The 19,129-nt window shown below is 47.6% G+C and overlaps 1 protein-coding gene across 3 annotated transcripts in view; it reads left to right on the top strand.

The window, feature by feature from the left end:
- Nucleotides 1-11,335, top strand: part of PC (pyruvate carboxylase) — a 367,605-nt gene extending 356,270 nt beyond the window's left edge. For 2 of the 3 annotated variants that reach the window (XM_054992419.1, XM_054992429.1), the window contains 6 exons: nucleotides 731-980; nucleotides 1,595-1,839; nucleotides 2,563-2,742; nucleotides 4,069-4,317; nucleotides 7,025-7,165; nucleotides 9,447-11,335. In XM_054992419.1, the coding sequence (XP_054848394.1) occupies nucleotides 731-980; nucleotides 1,595-1,839; nucleotides 2,563-2,742; nucleotides 4,069-4,317; nucleotides 7,025-7,165; nucleotides 9,447-9,695 (1,314 nt within the window). In that variant the 3' untranslated portion in view covers nucleotides 9,696-11,335. Of the gene's footprint in view, nucleotides 1-730; nucleotides 981-1,594; nucleotides 1,840-2,562; nucleotides 2,743-4,068; nucleotides 4,318-7,024; nucleotides 7,166-8,498; nucleotides 8,603-9,446 lie in introns of all 3 variants that reach the window. The other variant, XM_054992437.1, reaches the window with a different exon arrangement.
- The last annotated feature ends 7,794 nt before the right edge of the window (nucleotides 11,336-19,129 follow it).

Below are 19,129 nucleotides of genomic sequence, written 5' to 3'. Positions count from 1 at the left end.
CAGGAGACACCTACAATAATTATTGCAATGGACTATTCCATTGTAAAAGCGTCCTCCTGGGCTGTTCATTCTACTGCCGTTTTAATCTCTTTTAGAAATAGCCTCTTGAACACTACGGTTTTGCACATTCTGCTGAACGACTGAAGTGCAGAAGCCTTCCTTACCCTTTGACCAGGTTTTGGTGCAGCCCTGCTAGCCAGTTTTGGGGCTGGTGTTAACTTCACCCTCCCACCCCCGGCATAGTAATTCAGGCAGAGGTTTATGAACGGGATTTTTTTGGAACAGCATTTTTTCCATTGATACTGGCAGCCGGGGAAGAAGCGGGGAGCTACAAAGCAAAAATAAGGTCAGCATGAAGATCTTGGCTCTACTGCACAAGGACTAGAACAGCAAGAAGTCAAAGAGAGAAGATGGATAGAAAGAAAGAGAGGGGAGAGGGATGCCTAGGAAAAAAAATACATGAACTCATGTTTCAAGGTAGGGATCAGTGTGGAGCCCACGTAACTGAGAACTCCCTCCTGTACCCTGAACTCCCACAACTCCCTTTTGGCTTTGCTAAACTTACTCTCCTTGGCTCCTCCCACCATCCTTGTTTTGCCACTCCCCTTCACTAGCTCCTCCCTTAGCTCCTTTCCTCACACTGCTCCCCCCCCGCACATTCCTGGAACTAGCTCCTTCTCATTCCTGAGTGCCCCCACCCACCTCAGCCTCCCCCTGCTCTCTCTTGCAGGACATGGCCGGCGTCCTGAAGCCACGTGCTTCCTCCATGTTGGTTGGGGCACTGCGCGAGCACTTCCCCAACGTCCCCCTGCACATCCACACCCATGATACTTCAGGGGCTGGTGTGGCTTCCATGTTGGCTTGTGCGGCTGCAGGCGCTGACATTGTGGATGTGGCTGTGGATTCAATGTCTGGGATGACCTCCCAGCCAAGCATGGGAGCAATGGTGGCTTGCACCCGCGGAAGCGAGTATGACACAGGTGCGAAAGTCGGCACCCTCCAGCTGGCGGGTGTTTCCGTTTAGGGGATGGAGCAGGCTCCAGGGATTATTTTATTGATTTACTTCATTTATGCCCATCCCTTCTCCCCGGTGGGGACCCTAAGCTGTGTACATCATTGACCTCTCCTCCATTTTATCCTCACAACACTCCTGTGAGGTGGGTTAGGCTGAGAGCGTGTGACTGGCTCAAGTTTACCCAGCAAGCTTCCATAGCAGAATGCAGATATGAATCTGGTTCTTCCAGTTCCATCCAACACTCTAACCACTACACAGAATGGATCTGTAGGGTTCCATCCCGTGTTATGGGATTGAGGTCAAGTGGGATGAGGGTGGCAAATCTCAGCTTTAAGAAAAGGGAGCAGGTCTACCAGAGTGGCTAATTGACTGAGCTGCAAATCAGAATGCCTTGGGTTCAAATCTGCCATTTACTCACTTGGGTGCCTTAGGCAGGTCTATCAGCCTCACCTCCCATCTACAATATGGGGTAATAATACTGGGGGTGGGGTGTAGGGCTCCCAGTTCCTATCCAAATGTCTGGGGTTCACTGGGAGTGATCTCTGTTTCTCCTCTACCCCATCACCCACATTGAATCAGGCATCCAAATGGAGAAAGTTTTTGACTACAGCGAATACTGGGAGGTCGCACGGGGCCTCTATGCCTCCTTCGACTGCACAGCAACTATGAAATCTGGCAACGCCGATGTCTACGAGAATGAGATTCCTGGGGGACAGTACACCAACTTGCACTTCCAGGCACACAGCATGGGACTAGGGAACAAGTTCAAGGAGGTGAAGAAGGCCTACGTGGAAGCGAACAAACTACTTGGGGACCTCATCAAGGTGAGAATGCCTAACTCTGGCCCTTCGGCTCCTCTGCTTGTTTAGTCCTTTGGTCCACAAGAGGGAGGACAAAGTGAGGAGCAGCAGTATTTGTGACTTCACTCCTAAGGGTACCTTTGGAGGGTACCTTTTCTTTGAAGAGCTACAGGTAGAGTTGTCAAGCTCTACCTTCTGCAACCAGCAGAAGGGAACATGGGGTGTGTGTGATGTCAGTGACATCACTAGTGACATCACCACTGTGTCACTTTCAGGTACAATCCTTAGTGATATTGGGTAGTTCTAGGAATTGCTGGAGATTCTATGGTAAATAAAAGCTACTCCTTGCCACTTCTGCACTGTGCCTGGAAGTGATGTACCAGCCCAGAGGCCAGCAATGTTTTTTTTTCTTTTTTTCCCCCACACACCACCACTCAGAGCAGTGGTGGGCAACGGTCATGACTGGCAGGAGAATGCCCACCACAATCAATCCTAGTCAAAAGTGGTAGGTCAGAGATAACTCGATCACATTAAGGGATATCACTGCCAGTCATATCAGGATATATTTGTCAATCCTTGGCACAGTGACGTCTTCCTTGGCGCCATGTGTTCGTTTCATACGTAAATTAGCTTTGGTCCAATTAATCCATGGACTTTGCCTTCTATTTTTAAGGGTCTCATCAGGCCAGTTTCTGTTCTATCAGCTAAAGACCTCGCTGCTCACCTCTCCCTTCCTCCTCCATACAGGTGACCCCCTCATCAAAGATCGTGGGTGATTTGGCACAATTCATGGTTCAAAACAACCTGACACGACAGGATGTGGAAGCCCAGGCAGATGAGCTCTCCTTCCCGGTCTCCGTGGTAGAATTTCTACAGGGCTATATCGGCATCCCATACGGGGGCTTCCCAGAGCCCTTCCGATCCAAGGTAGGGTTCGTAGTGGCCAATGGAGAAGGGGCTATGAACTGCAATAGGTTCGTGTCTGTTGGGAGAGGTTCTGGAAATTTCTTCCAAAACGATGGGACTCCTGGTTTGCTTGAATCTATGCAAATGTTAGAGTACCTTTTTTTTAAAAAAACTCAAAACAACTCTCTTTTCATGCCAAACTCCATGGAACATAGCCTCACACAGATTACTTATCCTCATTGATTTCCACTGACTTTGTATTTCAGGCTTTCTGCCACATCCGCTAAATAAGTGTTGCAAAGTCTTAGAAGACAATATTTTTTAAAGTGATGTTTGCCAATAAGCAACTGTTGGAGGAAAATGCTAGATAAATGGCTCAATGTGTTGAAAAAGCGCTACAGATTCCCTGCTGCTTGCAGTCTTGGGCAAAAAATCCGTCTGAGCACTCTCAGACCAGTATCAAAATCCTGTGCTCTCCTCACCCACAAAAAAAGAGAGAAAGGAAACATTGCCTGAAGTAGTATGATCTTTGCTCCTTGGCAACTTAGAGTCTCTCTACAAGAGGCCTCTTACACAAGGAGGCTCAGGCGTAGGGAGGTGCAATGTTAGCTGGGAAGTGTAGTTTAAAAAGACAGAGCCAAAAGCTCTGTCAGTTTCACCTCTCTACAGGAGGATAGTTTAAAAAGACAGAGCTGACAGAGATCTCTCCTCAGAAGGTTTGTTAATTTCATCTTCACCTCTCCCAAGGCTCTGTCAATTTCACCTCTGCTTTGGGAGAGGTGAAACTACACTTTCTGGCTAACACTGTGTCTCCCTACACTTGAGCGTCTTCATTTAAGATGTCTAGTGTAGAGAAGACTCTTAGAGGAGGAGTTCTTTGGGTGTTCCCTGGCAAACTCTGTGGAGATTCCTGGAAGCTAGAGGACAGGATCTCTGTGGGGGTTTCCTAGTAACCAGGGGATGAATTGTATGACTTCCAGGTCAAACCAGAGGAAGATATTTGTGTCAGTCCACTAGCAAGTAAGGAAACCCCCATGTGATAACAAGGTGGGAGGTCGTAATTTTTGACCTCAAACGTCAGATATTTTTGCACCTGGTTCATTCTTTGATATAAAGTCATCATCAACATGACAGGTCATGGATTCATCTTTAATATAGGCTTTGATATAACCATTTTAAACAATAAATAAAATGTGATTAAAACTTTTAAAAAAACACGCACAATCCCAATTTCATCGTTCTTATCTTCCCTGGTTATCTTCCGGAGATTTCCTAGCTCCTCGGCGAGTTCTGTGGCCTCTCCTGCCACTTCCCCCTCACGCACTGACTTTTGTTGTGCTTCCCTAGGTGCTGAAAGACCTTCCCCGCGTTGAGGGTCGCCCAGGTGCCTCTTTGCCCCCTCTGGACTTCCAGAAGCTGGAGCAGGAGCTGTGTGAAAAGCACGAAGAAGAGATTACCACGGAGGACGTCCTCTCCGCCGCTATGTACCCCAAGGTCTTTGACGAGTTCAAGGACTTTACAGCCAACTTTGGGCCAGTCGAATGTCTCAACACCCGCCTGTTCCTGGAGGGACCCAAGATAGCAGAGGAGTTTGAGGTGACCATGGGAAGGTCTTTACTTTGGGGCGGGAGGGGAGTTTCCTGGGGAGCCCCCCCTGAGGAAGCGGAGGCCACCGCTCCTTACTTTGCCCTTAACTCATAAGAACATCAGAAGAGTCCTGCTGGGTCAGACCAGTAGCCCATCTAGTCCAGCATCCTGTCTCACACAGCAGCCAACCAGTTGCCCTGGAAAGTTAACAAAAGGCTTCTCCCCACACTTGAGCATCTTCATGTAAGCGTCTCCCCGATGTTGCCTCCCAGCTCCTAAGACACATTTTCTTTATTCTGTATGAATCATATTGAGGGGGAAATAATAATAATAATTTTGATTTATATACCGCCCTTCAGGACAACTTAATGCCCACTCAGAGTGGTGGTTTACAAATTGTGTTATTATTATCCCCACAGCAATCACCCAGTGAGTTGGATAGGGCTGAGAGAGCGCCAAGAGAGCTGTGAGTGACCCAAGGTCGCCCAGCTGGCTTCAAGCAGAGGAGGGGGGAATCAAACCCCGTTCTCCAGATTAGAGTTCTGCCACTCTTAACCACTACACCAAACTGGCTCTCAGCACCGCTCCTTGATTTCAAAATCAGAGCGGATGATAGAGTTTGGAGTCTCATTCCATCCAGAAGCATGTTTCAGAGGGAAGAGGCAAGCCACCTCTTGTCTGCTTTGTGACACCACATGTGAGAGAATGAAACAAACACAAATACAGAAGGAGAGGGGCATGACTCAGGGGTGGAGTTTGTGCTTTGCTTACAGAAAATCCCAAATTACTATTTCCAGGAAAAAGGATCTCAGGTAGCAGATGTTGGGGAACACCTCTCATGTGCTTGAGACACCGTGGGGCACAGCCAATCAGAGGACACAATACTGGCCTGAGGGACCAATAGTCTGGCTGAATAGCAGGCAGTATTGCAGGATTTGTTTCCTCAGGACCACCATAGGGTCATCCCCCCTGCCCCAGGGACAAAAGGGTGTCTTGTCTAAGACCTTTTTCTTTTTGCGTTGTTTTTCTAACTTTTGTAATCCTATTTTCAATCTTTTGTGATCCTACCCCCATTGTTTACTGGATATCTTATGATGTCAGGTTACCACGTTTTATATTGTGTGATTTTATTACTTTTTATTATTTATAGCCCACCCTGAGACTCAAAGCAGGTTACAAAATATGATCAGAACAATTGAATCAAGTAACCGGCAGGTTGCCAATTAGGATAAAATGACCTTTTATACTAGTTTCTGTTGTCTTTTTTTTGGTGAGAGAGATATACTTCAGCTTCCTAACCATACATATATTCCACCTAAAAATGGCTAGAAAACTTAAAACTGCAGATACTTGCAGTTCACAAAAGCTTCGACAACCCTTGTGCTGTTTGTAATTTCCCTTAGAGGCACAAGTGACAAACATTTGTTAAGTACAGAAGCTACACTAGTGACTCATTGAAATATATCATTATTGACACAGAAAGCAGACCTCACTGGACAAGTGAGCTATAAATAGAGGTAACAACAACAACAATAATAAAGGCAATAATACTCACTGCTGTCTACAAGAGGAAGCCACTGTGAATGGTCCTTTTTAGTCTAGAACTGTTGTCTTCAACCTTTCTAAACTCCAGGCCCCATTTTAATCCCTAGGGGGCAGCGTAGGACCCTCAAAGCTGCAAGCATGTGATCTTGCAGTCACATGACAGGAAGAAGGGGAACCAAAGTTATGATATCATAGAATCATAGAGCTGGAAGGGGCCATACAGACCATCTAGTCCAACCCCCTGCCCAGTGCAGGATCAGCCTAAAGCATCTCTGACAAGTATTCATCCAGCCTCTTCTTGAAAACTGCCAGTGAAGGGGAGTTCACCACCTCCCTAGGCAGCTGATTCCACTTTTGAACTACTCTGACGGTGAAAAGGTTTTTCCTAATATCCAGTTGGTACCTTTGTGCATGTAGTTTTAGCCCATTGCTTCGCGTCCTACCCTCTGCTGCCAACTGGAACAGCTCCTTGCCCTCCTCCAAATGATAGCCTTTCAAATATTTAAAGAGAACAATCCTGTCCCCCCTAAACCTCCTCTTCTCCAAACTAAACATTCCCAAGGCCCTCAGCCTTTCCTCGTAGGGCTCAGTCTCCAGACCCCTGATCATTCTCGTCACTCTCTTCTGCACCCTCTCAATTTTGTCCACATCCTTTTTGAAATGGGGCCTCCAGAACTGCACACAATACTCCAAGTGCGGCCTGACCAAGGCAGTATAGAGAGGGGCTATGACCTCCTGAGATTTCGACGCTAGCATCACCATCATCAAGGCCAGGAGAGTGGGCCGCAGAGGTATATAGCAGTGTAGAAGAAGGGTTACAGCCATAGAGAAATCTTCTCGTATGCTCAGTAGCTTAAATTCACAGTCCTGTTGCCCCTCTCAGCTCATATGCTATAAAGACGTAGGGGATGTGGCTCCCTTGCTGTCTACACATGCACACTAGCAGCAGGTCCTTCCAAAAAGAGGCACAAAAATTGGCATAGGTTCCAAATTCTCCATGACCCACTCAAGGATCCTGATGATGAGTTAAAGACTACTGATCTAGAACCCTCATACAATTCTTAGATTAGGGTTTGGTGCCTAACTCTTAAACTAAGATCTTGCTTAAGCTCCGATTGGGGATTACCTATGCTACCAGAGGGACTCACCGCTCACTGTCTCCCACTTTCAGGTAGAACTGGAACGTGGCAAGACCCTCCACATCAAAGCCTTAGCTCTGGGAGACTTAAACAGAGCCGGACAGCGAGAAGTATTTTTTGAGCTCAATGGGCAGCTGCGCTCCATTCTGGTCAAGGACACCAAAGCTATAAAGGTGAGAAAATAAATTGTTGCAATATAAATAGATTGTGGCGGGGAGGGGGAATGGCTACAGAACTAGACCCTGCTAGGAGTTAGATGGTTGTTTTTGGAGTTGGGTAGTGCAGCTCAGCTTTGTATCCCAGCAAGCTGTACGCTTGGATTTTTTAAAACTTCCATTATTGATAGAACATCATCAGAGCATAGAGTGCTTTACAGAACAACACCTGAGAAAACGGGACCTTGCCCCAAGGACCTTGCAATCTAAAAGAGGGGACGGGGGAAGTGGGAGGAGAATGAGGATGGAGGCAGGAGACTGGTTTTGTTGTTATCAGCTTTGTTTGAGTTGGGGACGGGGACTCGGGGTTGTACTCAAAGAAAAGGTGGGTTCCGAGGAGGGAGAGAATGGACATAATGCCAGTGTTATAGAAGGCAGTTGCCAGGTATAAGGAGCAGCGAGGGAAGAAACAAGCAGAGATCTCTATATGGCTGAGAGTGGTGGAGCTGGAGCGCCGATTAACAGACAGGGAGCGTACTGGGATTTATTGCATGTTTATGTGTGTTTGTTTGGTTTGAATAACCTTCCGGTAATTAAAAGGGCTCCATTTCCCTCTTCCAACCCACCCTACGCATATTATAAATAACTGGATTCATCAGCATTAGGGTTATAAAGCAGATAACAATCAGCTGCTGGGATGAAATTAGCGAGAGCTTTAAAACAACTCTTACTCATAATGGGTGATTAAATGATGAATAAGCATGGGCCGTTTCCTTCCCTCTGTTTAGGCTGATCTCTTGTTTCTGGCCGGGGGCTCACCAAGTCAGGGCTGAATTTCTCAAATCAGAGGTGCTGAGAGCCAAGCTACAAGTGACGCCTTACACAGGTTGAACACTTGTCAGCTTCCCTCAAGTTTTGATGGGAAATGTAGGCGTCCTGGTTTTACAGCTTGGCTCTCCATTACAGCTGCAAGACCAGGATGCCTACATTTCCCATCAAAACTTGAGGGAAGCTGACAAGTGTCCAACCTCTGTCAGGTGTCACTTGTAGCTTGGCTCTAAGATGGACTCTCAGCCGTCTAGCCCAGCCATCCTTGGCCTCAATCCTGGATACGCTGGGACTGGTTGGAGTTCCAGGGTTCGGCTCCTGTGAACCCCACCACTATGTATAATGCCTTGATATCTGGGAGGGAAGATATAGATAGCAACACAGAAGGAACATTCTGCACGTGCTCAGAAGCACTGTAGGGATTTTTTTGTTATTATTACTTCATGTGGCCCCCAGGTATCAAGGCCTTCCTGGCATGTTCCAAGCAGGGTATTGTCTAATCCAGAATCTGGTATCTTAACAGCAGCCTGCCCGGAAACAAGAGAACTTCACCAATCCACAGAAAAAGAGGAAACAAGAGGAAAACATCCGGAAGATTGATTTCGGTCTTGGGCATTCCTCAATGCTGTCTGTGTCTTTCCAAGGACAAATACAAATTTATGCATTAAAATGAAGTAACACGAGGGTTTTAGGGCCATGCATTTTCTAATGCAGCCATGTTACATATATTGGAAGTCTTGGGTTGGATCCTGTGGAGGTGTTCTGCTCACCGGGGTGCTGAAGAAGCTGTCCCATGATGCAAGAGGACAAGGTGGGCTCTTTGCTCCAGCCACTGTGAGCAGAACAGACCTTCAGGAATAATTGCTTCCTTGTAATGTATATGCTTGTATCCCTCCATTGTTTCTTGGAGGTATATTACCTCTGTACATGGAAGTTCCATTAGCTATCATGGCGAATAGCAGTCAACAGATCTCTCCTCATCTGTCCGTTCCCTTTTGTATGAGCTGAATCATATGTTCAAAAGAATGTAGTGATATGGTACCACTTCAGAATGCAGAGAGGAGAGACGCATGGCTGAATGTGTCCCCATTTATATAAACACCAGACTCCCTGCACATAGAAAGCTCATCAGGGAGAATATTTATAGCTGGCTGATTCTGCACACGTTGGATAATACACTTCCAATCCTCTTTATAGATCATTTGGAACGGATTTTTTCGTGTGCAGAACAAAAAATCCACTTCAAATGATTGATAAAGTGCATTGAAAGTGCATTATGCAACATGTGCGGAACCAGCCACTGATAGCTATTTTGTCTTTCTCTCTTTTCCTCTAGCCAGTTTCCTGCCATGTTTAAAAACAAAAAAAGATTCCCCACCCCCGCACATAGAAAGATAGTACATCGGTAAAGAAGACCTCTGGACTATGATGCTATCATTTCTTCTCTTTTTTTCCACTCCTCCCACTGCAGGAAATGCATTTCCACCCCAAAGCCCTGAAGGATGTTAAAGGCCAGATTGGGGCCCCCATGCCCGGAAAAGTGATAGACATCAAAGTGAAGGAGGGGGCCCCCATCGAAAAGGGGCAGCCACTCTGCGTCTTGAGCGCCATGAAGATGGAGACAGTGGTCAACTCTCCCTTGTCGGGCACCATCAAAAAAATCTACGTCAAACCAGATATGAGCTTGGAAGGGGACGATCTTATCCTAGAGATTGAATAGCCCCCACGTAACCACCTCCTCCCTCCCAAAAAAACCCGCTGCTTCTCTTTCTTGCTATACACCCAATGCTGCCTCCAAAAGAGTCAACTGCTGCCTCTTCCAGCTCTGGGTCTTAAGCGATTTTGCTCACTAGGAAGCATCAGGGCTGACGTTCTCCTCTTTCTTCCCCGTACTCTGAAGATTATGTGGGTCCCATGTCAGGGGCAGGGACACAGCGGCTGGGGTGAGGAGGATCACCGTTCCCCTCTTTTTCAGTGGCTGTTCAGAAGGCAGTACCCATTTTAAGAATCTTCTTCCACCTTAAGGAAGAAAGACAAAGGATTGGAGTAAAAGGACCCAGCAGAGCGGCGGGGGGTGGGGATGCCCCCATCATTGCACAGTAGGCCCTTTGCCACTCAGCTGCTCCTCAGCTGCTCCTCAGCTGTTCCCAGGACCAATTTGATTTGGCAAGAGAGGGAGGCTTTCTTTGGTCCTCTCCCACTGACGCCTCCTGTTGCCAAGCTCTCCTTTCCATGGCTTCTTCTCTCTCTAGGGTAGACGTCCTTTCTTAAGACTTGGGTTCCTCCACCAACCCCCTGTTTTGAGGAGCATTGGTATTGCCTTAGGGGCGTGGGGCAGGCATGGGGCATGTTTGGTTTCCTCTTTCCAAACGACACCCTTGCCCTCTTTCATAACTAGCTTCCTTTCCTTTTTTCCTCAAATTGCCAAATCTAAGGCCACATTACAAGTGGAAAGGGGAGGAGTCATTGCAACCGTATGCTGATTCTGAAATTAAAGACAACCCCCTCTCCTTGGATACTTGGCCACAGAGCCCTCTCCTGGGGCGGGGCAGCTGGGTTGCTTCTCTTTTTGTGATGTGCAAAACAAAGACAGCTGAGGGGGGAGGGAAAAAGGAACTGAGGCCAAGGATGGCCTGGGCTGAATGTTTACAAGGTTGTTTCACCGGGGTCAGGAGGGGGACAGGGCCACAGTCCCCCCTCCACCCACCCAAGGGTGAGGGAGCAAAATAGAATCACTGAGCATAACAGTTTTCCCGGCAAAGTTCTCCAGGAGCTGGATCCGGCTGAGAAGAATCAGTGTCTGAGAAATCACCGGATTCGGCTCCATGGCCGAAAGATGTAATGCGGGACTGCCGAAAATTTCGCCTAAAGCTGCGAGAAGAAAACAAAAAAATATATATGTATATGAACTCATAACACAGACTTGTACTTTGGTGTCCTTCATTATCCGGGCATGGCGCAGAGAGGTGGCAAGTTGAAACGGAGGGAAGCCGTGTCTTTTCCCAGCATTCCCTGCTGCAGCTCTTGAGTTTCCTTGATCTCCAGGCGCTCTTCACATGAGAGATTCCTTCTCATGTCGCAAGGTGGGGCCCTGCTCAGCCCCCTAAGGATCTTTAAGTTCCCTGTTCAGAGACACGCCCTACCCCTCCCCAGCCTAAGAAGCTGGCCCTGGATTCCATTTTGCCCCCGCCCAATTAGTACTGCCAACTTTTGATTTGCAGCCACGCGCGAAGTTTTTCCGTCAGCTCCAGGCCATGAAAAGTTTCAGCAGCTGAACCCTGCAGATCATACCTCTCTTAAGAACACAGGAGCAGCCCTGGATGGATTTTTGCCTAGTCAGTTGTTAACCTTATCCTACCCCTAGCTATACTAAGGCAGAGGAAACTGGAACAAATAAAGGTGCACCAGTGGTTGCCAACTTTGGGGGTTGTGGTTTAAATGGTTACCTGCTAGTGTACAAAACTCTAGCATGTGCAGTTTTTCCCCCAAACATAGATGGAAAGGAAGCTTCACTAGGCAGACATTAAAGGCCCAAGAACTCAGGCGAGGGGGGGGGGTTGGCGACCCTAGTTTCTAGACGAAATCCCTTCACCCCCTTCCCCTGCAACGTCTCTGCTCAAATCATTCTCCCACCTCTGCTTTCAACGGCTTCCCTTCCCCCACGCCGTCTCCGCTTCACCAAAACGGGCCAACGCTGTGTTTGAAGGCATCTTCTTATTAACACGTCAATTATTCTTAAGCTATTATTGTCATCTTCAAACTGAGAGTGAATTTTCAGGGAATTAAGTGATCCCTCCACGGGGGCTGGAGACACAGCTCAGGCGGCTGCTTCCCAGCTGCAGTTCTCTTCCTACGCAGTATGGGACGGTGCGGAGGGGTGGGGGGAGATTAGCACCCCAACCCCTTACCCAGCAGGTGTGGGCTGGAGGTCACGAACAAGACCGAACGACAGCTGTCTGGTTTCTGGGATCAATATTTGGGTTGTAATTCCCTGGGTTGCTGAAAAGGGGCTTCCACATGTGAATGTGTGGGGTATCAAAACTGGCCCAGGGTAAAGTTGGATGGATTCTTGAATAGCAAAGACTACAGGATTCGGGGGGGGGGGGGAAATGTTTTTTAAACATTGCTATGCATTGAGAGCTTCCCATGCATGCGTGTCTTTCCCTTTCTTATGGCAGCCAACCTTCAGGAGTGGCCTGAAGATCTCCCAGAATTATAACTAATCTCCAGACCACAGAGATTAGTTCTCCTGGAGGAAATGGCTGCTTTGGAGGGCGGGCTCTAAGGTGTTACACCCTGCTGAGGTGTAACCCCTCCCCAAACCCTGACCTCCCCAGGCTCCACCTTCAAATCTCCAGTAATTTCTCGGCCTGGAGTTGGCAACCCTATGCTGCCTCCAAGCTCATGCGTGTGCCAGGCAATGAACAAAAATTCCCTTCAATCAGGAGTCCAAAGAAGAAGGGGAAGGGAACTGAGCTCCTTTCCCGCATAGGGCCCTGTAAACCATGAAGGCAAATGACCACCTCAGAGACTAAAACATGGGGAAGGATTGGTCTGTGACCCCAAATCTCTCCCACTGGAGTTTCACCACAGTCTCTCTGCCTGCATATGTAACAACAATCCTTAGAGGGTAGTTTCATTAAATCCACATGTATTGCTCACTGGATCTGGAGCTGCAGGTGTCAGCACACATCCCAGGTGTGCAAGCAGTCTGCCTGCGCTGCATTATTCTTGGGCACACAACCAAATACACATCCCGTTGAAAGCAATGAGGCGCAGACAATAGCATTCGTGTTTGGATGTGCATCTGTTTTACATGTGGGGTTGTGATCCAACACAAGCAATACAGACTAAAAGCCTGTTTCTGCATTTGACATAGTTGTAAAGAGCATGAGCTGTGAGCCAGGGGTAGCTGGTTCGCATCACAACCACAAACTCGCCAGGAGCCTTTTGGCAAGCCCCTCCTCTATCTCAGTTCCCCCCCCCCCCATCTGCAACATGGAAAGAATAGTACAGGACACCTGTCAGAGTGTTTGTGAGCCCCGGCGTGTGAGATGATGGGGGCAAAGTATATTGAACACTGAAGGTGCACTTAGTATAAAGTGTTTTCATGATGGAATCTCCTTATTTGGATCAGAGCTAAGAAGTGTTGGGGAGGGAAATATGCCTGCTCTTTGCCTCCCCCCATGACATTTCTTCAGAAGTCCTGTGCAGTAGCAATCCCCTCCTCTAGGGAAAAAAGGTAAGAGCACAAGACATGCATTGGGAATACCTTCAAGAGTCTGTACCAATTACAGCAGTGGAGAAAGAAAGAATATGCAGCTCCTCCCCCCACCACACACACACACACACACACGATTCTCCAAGGCCGACTAAGCAGCTGATCTTAACATTCACACTGAAACAATAACCTCTTGAGTCCAACTTCCATTTGCAATTGCAAATATCCGCAAATGAGCCATTTTGCAAAAAAAAAAAATGCTAACTAAGCTTCAAATTTCAAAGCTCCAATCTTGCGTTAAATTTGATTGGATAAATACAGTTTTTTAAATATATAAAATTTAAACGTTTCATGCCGAATAGAATAACATTTAAAAATAACATGAATAATAACATGGGCAAAAGGAGACAAAGGGGAGACTGTTGTTTGAGGAATCTCTGTTGAACTATAATGAAATTTGGGGAGAGGCTGTAGCCTAGTGGGTAGAGCATCTGCATTACTTGCAGAGTCACCTACCCAGTTTAATAAGACCTCCACCTGGTTTGCAATGGCCTTTGGCCCAATGCAATAAATCCTGAACTAGAACTGTTGACCTCCACCTGAGACCTGGACAAGCCACTGCCAGGGTAAACAATACTGGATTTGATGGGCCAGTTCTGTAGAAGGAGGCTTCATGCATTCAACCCAAGCAGATACAGAAATACCATTTACAGACACCCCCACCCCAAAGGCCTGTCTAAGCAAAGCGTTGGTTTATTTTATTTTCCTCCATTGATACCCTAATGGGGACCCAAAGAGGCTTACGGCTCTCTTTTCCATTTTTCTTCACAAGGATCCAGTGATTTCCTCTCTCGTTTTGTGACCTTTTGATCCTTATCTTTTTCTTGTAGTTCCAATTGCAATTTATAGATCCAAAATTTATATTTTACATTTCAACTTCAGGATGAAAAAAAAAACAGCACCAGGGGGCCTACTTAGGCCAGCCAGCCTCTTCGGTTCTCAGCCTTTGAAAGGCCCTGCGTTGTTCCTTTTGGTGTCAGAGAGACATTTGATCCACCACTTTTTAAGGTTTCCCATCAGGGGCCGGCGGCTGCCGTTCTCCCCTCCTTTCCTGAAGTCCTAAGGTGCCTGCCTGAAATCTGCTCTGTCATCACCCCCTTATCTCTTCCAATCCTCTTGGCATTTTTATACACAATGTAGACAAGAGGCTTTAAGATCACAGCATGAAACATCTCCTCGCCCCCTTTTCCTGGTTCCAACAGCCAGCCTGATGAAAAGCTCTGCAGAACAAAAAAGACTGCCGACTGTTTTGCATTATATTGGTCCTAATGACACCTGAGAAGTCCTCCTTATCTGTGACCCTAACATCTGAAGGCCAACCTATTTATTATGTAGCACGAGTTTGCCCAATGGTCTGAAGAAGGGAGCTTTGACTGTCGAAAGCTCACACGCTGGAAATCTTGTCTCTAAGCAGCGACTGGACCCAAATCTTGAGTTTTTCCACTGTGTTGCCTGTGGGCGCCACAGTGTCAGCCAGGACTTCCCTTGCCGCCTGCCACACTTTTCAGAAAGTAGATGGAGCCATTGTAAGGCAGGGCTTGTTATTGGCTGCCCTATTTCAAATGAAAGCGTTTTCTATTGGAGGATGAGGAAGACTGGTAAATGTTTTGGGTTTTCCTTAGTCATTGTGTAGTTCTATTTCCCCCTCCAGATTTCCTTCTTCCCAGGAGATGTGAGATGGGAGGTATTCCATTCGGTTCTGTCTCCTGAGGCAGCCATTTGGTATTTGGCTCCATCTCCTGTGGCAGCCATTTTGGGGTGGTAGTCCCACCCCCTCTCAAAATTTATTTTACTTTATTTATGTTATTTATGTTCCGCCTTTCTCACTGAGACTCAAGGCGGATTACACAGTGTGAGATTAGTACAATTAGTGACAAGAACAAGGGCAGACATTTCCACGTAGTGTCAAGAACATTTCCATAAACAATGTAATGGGGTAAAAGAATATGTTTACAAAGATACAGTATTAGCAAGGATCCAGTATGGGGTTGAGGAATTGCTGAAATAAAACATAATCAATTCTAGGATTTACACTGAACAACACAAGGCACAGGTAGTATATAGGAGTACATATTTAAAGCAACAGATAATATGTAAGGCAACATAATGGTGAAATCTATGGTTTCTAACTCATTCGCGAAACATCTGGGATCCCTTTCCTACAATACCACCCTCTTAGCTGAGAAAAAGGCCTTTTTAAATAATTCAGTTTTGCATTGTTTGTGGAAAGCCAGGAGGGTGGGGGCTCTCCTGACCTCCACAGGCAGGCTGTTCCACAGGGTAGGGGCCACTACAGAGAAAGCCTGTGTACGGGCTGCTGTTGATTTCACCCACGTGCAGGCTGGCACCTGCAAGAGACCCTGTTCAGATGAACAAAGCTGCCATGGAGGGACATAGGGAGGGAAGCGGTCCCATAGGTATGCTGGGCCAAGGCCGTGAAGGGCTTTGTATGTAACAACCATTACCTTGAACTGAGCACGGTAACTGATAGGTAGCCCGTGGAGTGACTGTAGGATGGGAGTGATGTTCAAGCTCCTGCTCGCTCCTGATAATAGTCGAGCCACAGCATTTTGCACCAATTGGAGCCTCCTAGTTAACTTAGATGGGAGACCAATGTATAATGCATTACAATAGTCACATTTTGATGTTACCATAGCATGCATGGATCCTGGTGGCTAGGTCGGCCTGCAGGCTGAAAAAGGTTGGGGACCGGTGATGTTAACAGATCCATGATTTTTAACATTCAAAAACAGCTGTGGGGTGGGAGGTGATTTGAATCAGGGCTTGTAGCCATGGGTAGAGCTGCTTGTGCTTGACTACCACCACCCATGCCATTTCTCTAGTCGAAATCACAGCTGACCTGATGTTAGCCTTGATTGCCCAGGCTAGTCCAGTCTGATCAGATCTGGGAAGCTAAGCCCTGGTTAGTATTTGGATGGGAAACCACCAAGGAAGTCCAGGGTCTCTACACAGAGGCAGGCAATGGCCAACTACCACGTTGATCAGGCCCTACCTGGAGTATTCTGGAGGCCTCATTTCAAAAGGATGTGGACAAACTGGAACGGGTGCGGAGGAGAGCAGCCAGGATGTTCAGGGGCCTGGAGACCAAGCCCTGTGAGGAAAGACTGAGGGAGCTGGGAATGTTCAGTCTGAAGAAGAGCAGGATGAAGGGAGACGTGATTGTTCCCTTAAGTATTTAAAAGACTGTCTGTTAGAGGAGGGAAGGGAGCAGTTCCTGTTGGCAGCAGGTGATAAGACTCAATTAGGAATAGAGGTGAGCATGGACCAGAAAAACCCCACGGACCGACCGTGGTCCGTTGATTTTCATGGACCACAGACCACAAACTTTCCATGAACCAGCCCCATTCATGGACCAGTTCATCGATCCATGGTCCATCACTTCCAGCAGCTCTGGCTCTGTCCCCCTTCACACCCAGAGAGCCCAAACTTACAATCTTCAGCAGCCTCTCCTCCAGCCACTCTCCAAGTTTGGTCAAGATTGCATTTTGGACATCCGAGTTACAGACCTCCAAAGCAGCCACCGCCAGGAAACTTCCAGTAGATACTGGAGTCGCAAATGCCAATTGACTTGCATTGGTTAGCAGCACCAAAAAGTTGCAATGAGGCAAAATCAAACAGAAAAGAGGGGGGGAAGAGCCCCCTCACTCACCACACAGACACCTTCCCGACCCCTGCCTAGGGAATTTGTTCTTGCTCCTTGCTCGTATAGAGAAGAATTGTAGGTCTCTGGTTGGCAGGCAGAGCTGCCTATCTACGTTTTGAGGGCTAAGATTGGTGTTACCATGGCTGCAAAACGCCCACCCCTCCATTGCCTAGGGAATTCATTCTTGCTCCTTGCTCCATAGAGCAGAATGGGAGCTCTCTGGTTGGCAGGCAGAACTGCCTATCTACGTTTTGAGGGCTAAGATTGGCTGCAGAACGTCCACCCCTCCGTTGCCTAGGGAATTCATTCTTGCTCATTGCTCGCATAGAGCAGAATGGGAGCTCTCTGCTTGGCAGACAGAGCTGCCTATTAAGTTTTTAAGGGCTACAAAAGGTCTGCGGACGTCCTGTCCATTGATTAGGGAATTGATAGATCAGCGCTAGGATGCCTGGTCTCATAGACCACAGACCAATGGACCAGCCCAAATGGACCAAAATTCATGGAAAAGGTGGGTCCCATGAACTGTGTGTTCGCAAACCATGAACCAGGCTGGACCGTGCAAAATTTTGGTCCATTTTCCGGAACGTGCCCACCTCTAATTAAGAAAAACTTCACGTTAAGAGTAATTCAGCAGTGGAATCGGCTGCCTAGGGACGTGGTGGGTTCCCTCTCATTGACAGTCTTCAAGGAGCATCTGGACGAATACTTGTCAGGGATGCTTTAGGCTGTTCCTGCATTGAGCAGGGGGTTGGACTAGGTGGTCTGTAAGGCCCCTTCCAACACTACAACCCATTGGCCCCACCCTCCATGAATTTGCCTCGTCCTCCTTTTAAGAGCAATGTTATCCTGCGGCTATGTGGAAATGACCATTGCTGAGAACTTAGCAAATGTGCAGATGTGCAACTGAACTGAATTCAGACAAAGTGGTATGCCACTTTAGATTATTCTAAAGGACTTCATATCCACTTCCTCAGTCATCTTTACACCAGCCTTGCAAGGTAGGTATTATTACCTCCCTAATGCGCAGAGGGGGCTAAGGTTGCGGAGAGCTTGCCTAAGGCCCCTGCATGAGTCCATGGCAGAGGCAAGGTCTGAATTGTCGCCTTTACGGTTCCTACTTTTGCCTCTGCTGCTGGCCTTGAAGGTAACCTCCAGGCCTGCCTCAGATAAGCCTCTCCTGTCCATAGAGCATCCTCAAATTGAATTTATCAGGTAGCGGGATTCAAAGGCAAGGAGGCAATCGATGGCATTAACAATTCATGATTCATGCTGGGTTAATTATGAGGCTCCAGGGCCCAAGTTCTAGCAAGGTCGGTGCATTGACAGCTTTGTGGTCCAAGGACTTCCCCCACCCTAGTCAGAGCAGAACAATCCCCAGCCTGTATCCGTTGGAGGGAACTCCTGGGAACACACACACCTCCCGCTGAAAAAGGAAGGGCCAGTTAAGACGGCCTGCATGCTCCAGCAGTGAGCATTTCCCTAGAACTCACTCTACACTTGGGAGCATTGCCTATTTGCACGATCCCCTATGAGAAAGCAAACTCCATGCAGCCTAAAAACTAGATTGTCAGGGAGAAGGTTTGCCCTTGCTGGTATACAATTTAAAAAATGGCAGGGGAGGGGTTCCCATGCAGTGATAAGCGTAGCCAAAAAAACGCAACACCAAATGTGCCGGTTTCAAAGGACTGCCTTCTCCTGAGGCCAAGGATATAGCTGGCAGGTACATGAATCATGTAACATGATACAGCAGATCTGGGAAGTGCCTGGAATTGAAGACCCTGTGAGACCACTTTATATGCCACCTCAAATTTCATGATGGAAAAAGGGCTGGGTATAAATATAATATAATGGGCAGGGCTTTTTTTCAGCTGGAATGCGGTGGAACAGAGTTCCGGCACCTCTTGAAAATGGTCACGTGGCCAGTGGCCCTGCTCCCTGATCTCCAGACAGAGGGGAGTTTAGATTGCCCTCCACGCCACTAAACTCCCCTCTGTCTGGAGATCAGGGGGCAGGGCCACCGGCTATGTGACCATTTTCACTTAGGGCGATTTAAACTTTAAAAAACTCCCCCCTTGTTCCAGCTGACCCAAAGTGACATCATTGTGCAGTCCTGAGTTCCACCACTGAGTTCCACCGTCTCTTTTCCCAGAAAAAAAAGCCCCGATAATGGGTAGTGTGTGTTTTTGTTGGGGGGGGGGTCACATTTTGC

Source organism: Eublepharis macularius, chromosome 1, assembly GCF_028583425.1.
Source record: "Eublepharis macularius isolate TG4126 chromosome 1, MPM_Emac_v1.0, whole genome shotgun sequence".
In the NCBI taxonomy this organism is placed as follows: domain Eukaryota; kingdom Metazoa; phylum Chordata; class Lepidosauria; order Squamata; family Eublepharidae; genus Eublepharis; species Eublepharis macularius.
The sequence above is the reverse complement of the archived record's forward strand: the minus strand, read 5'-3'. Positions and strand labels throughout refer to the sequence as shown.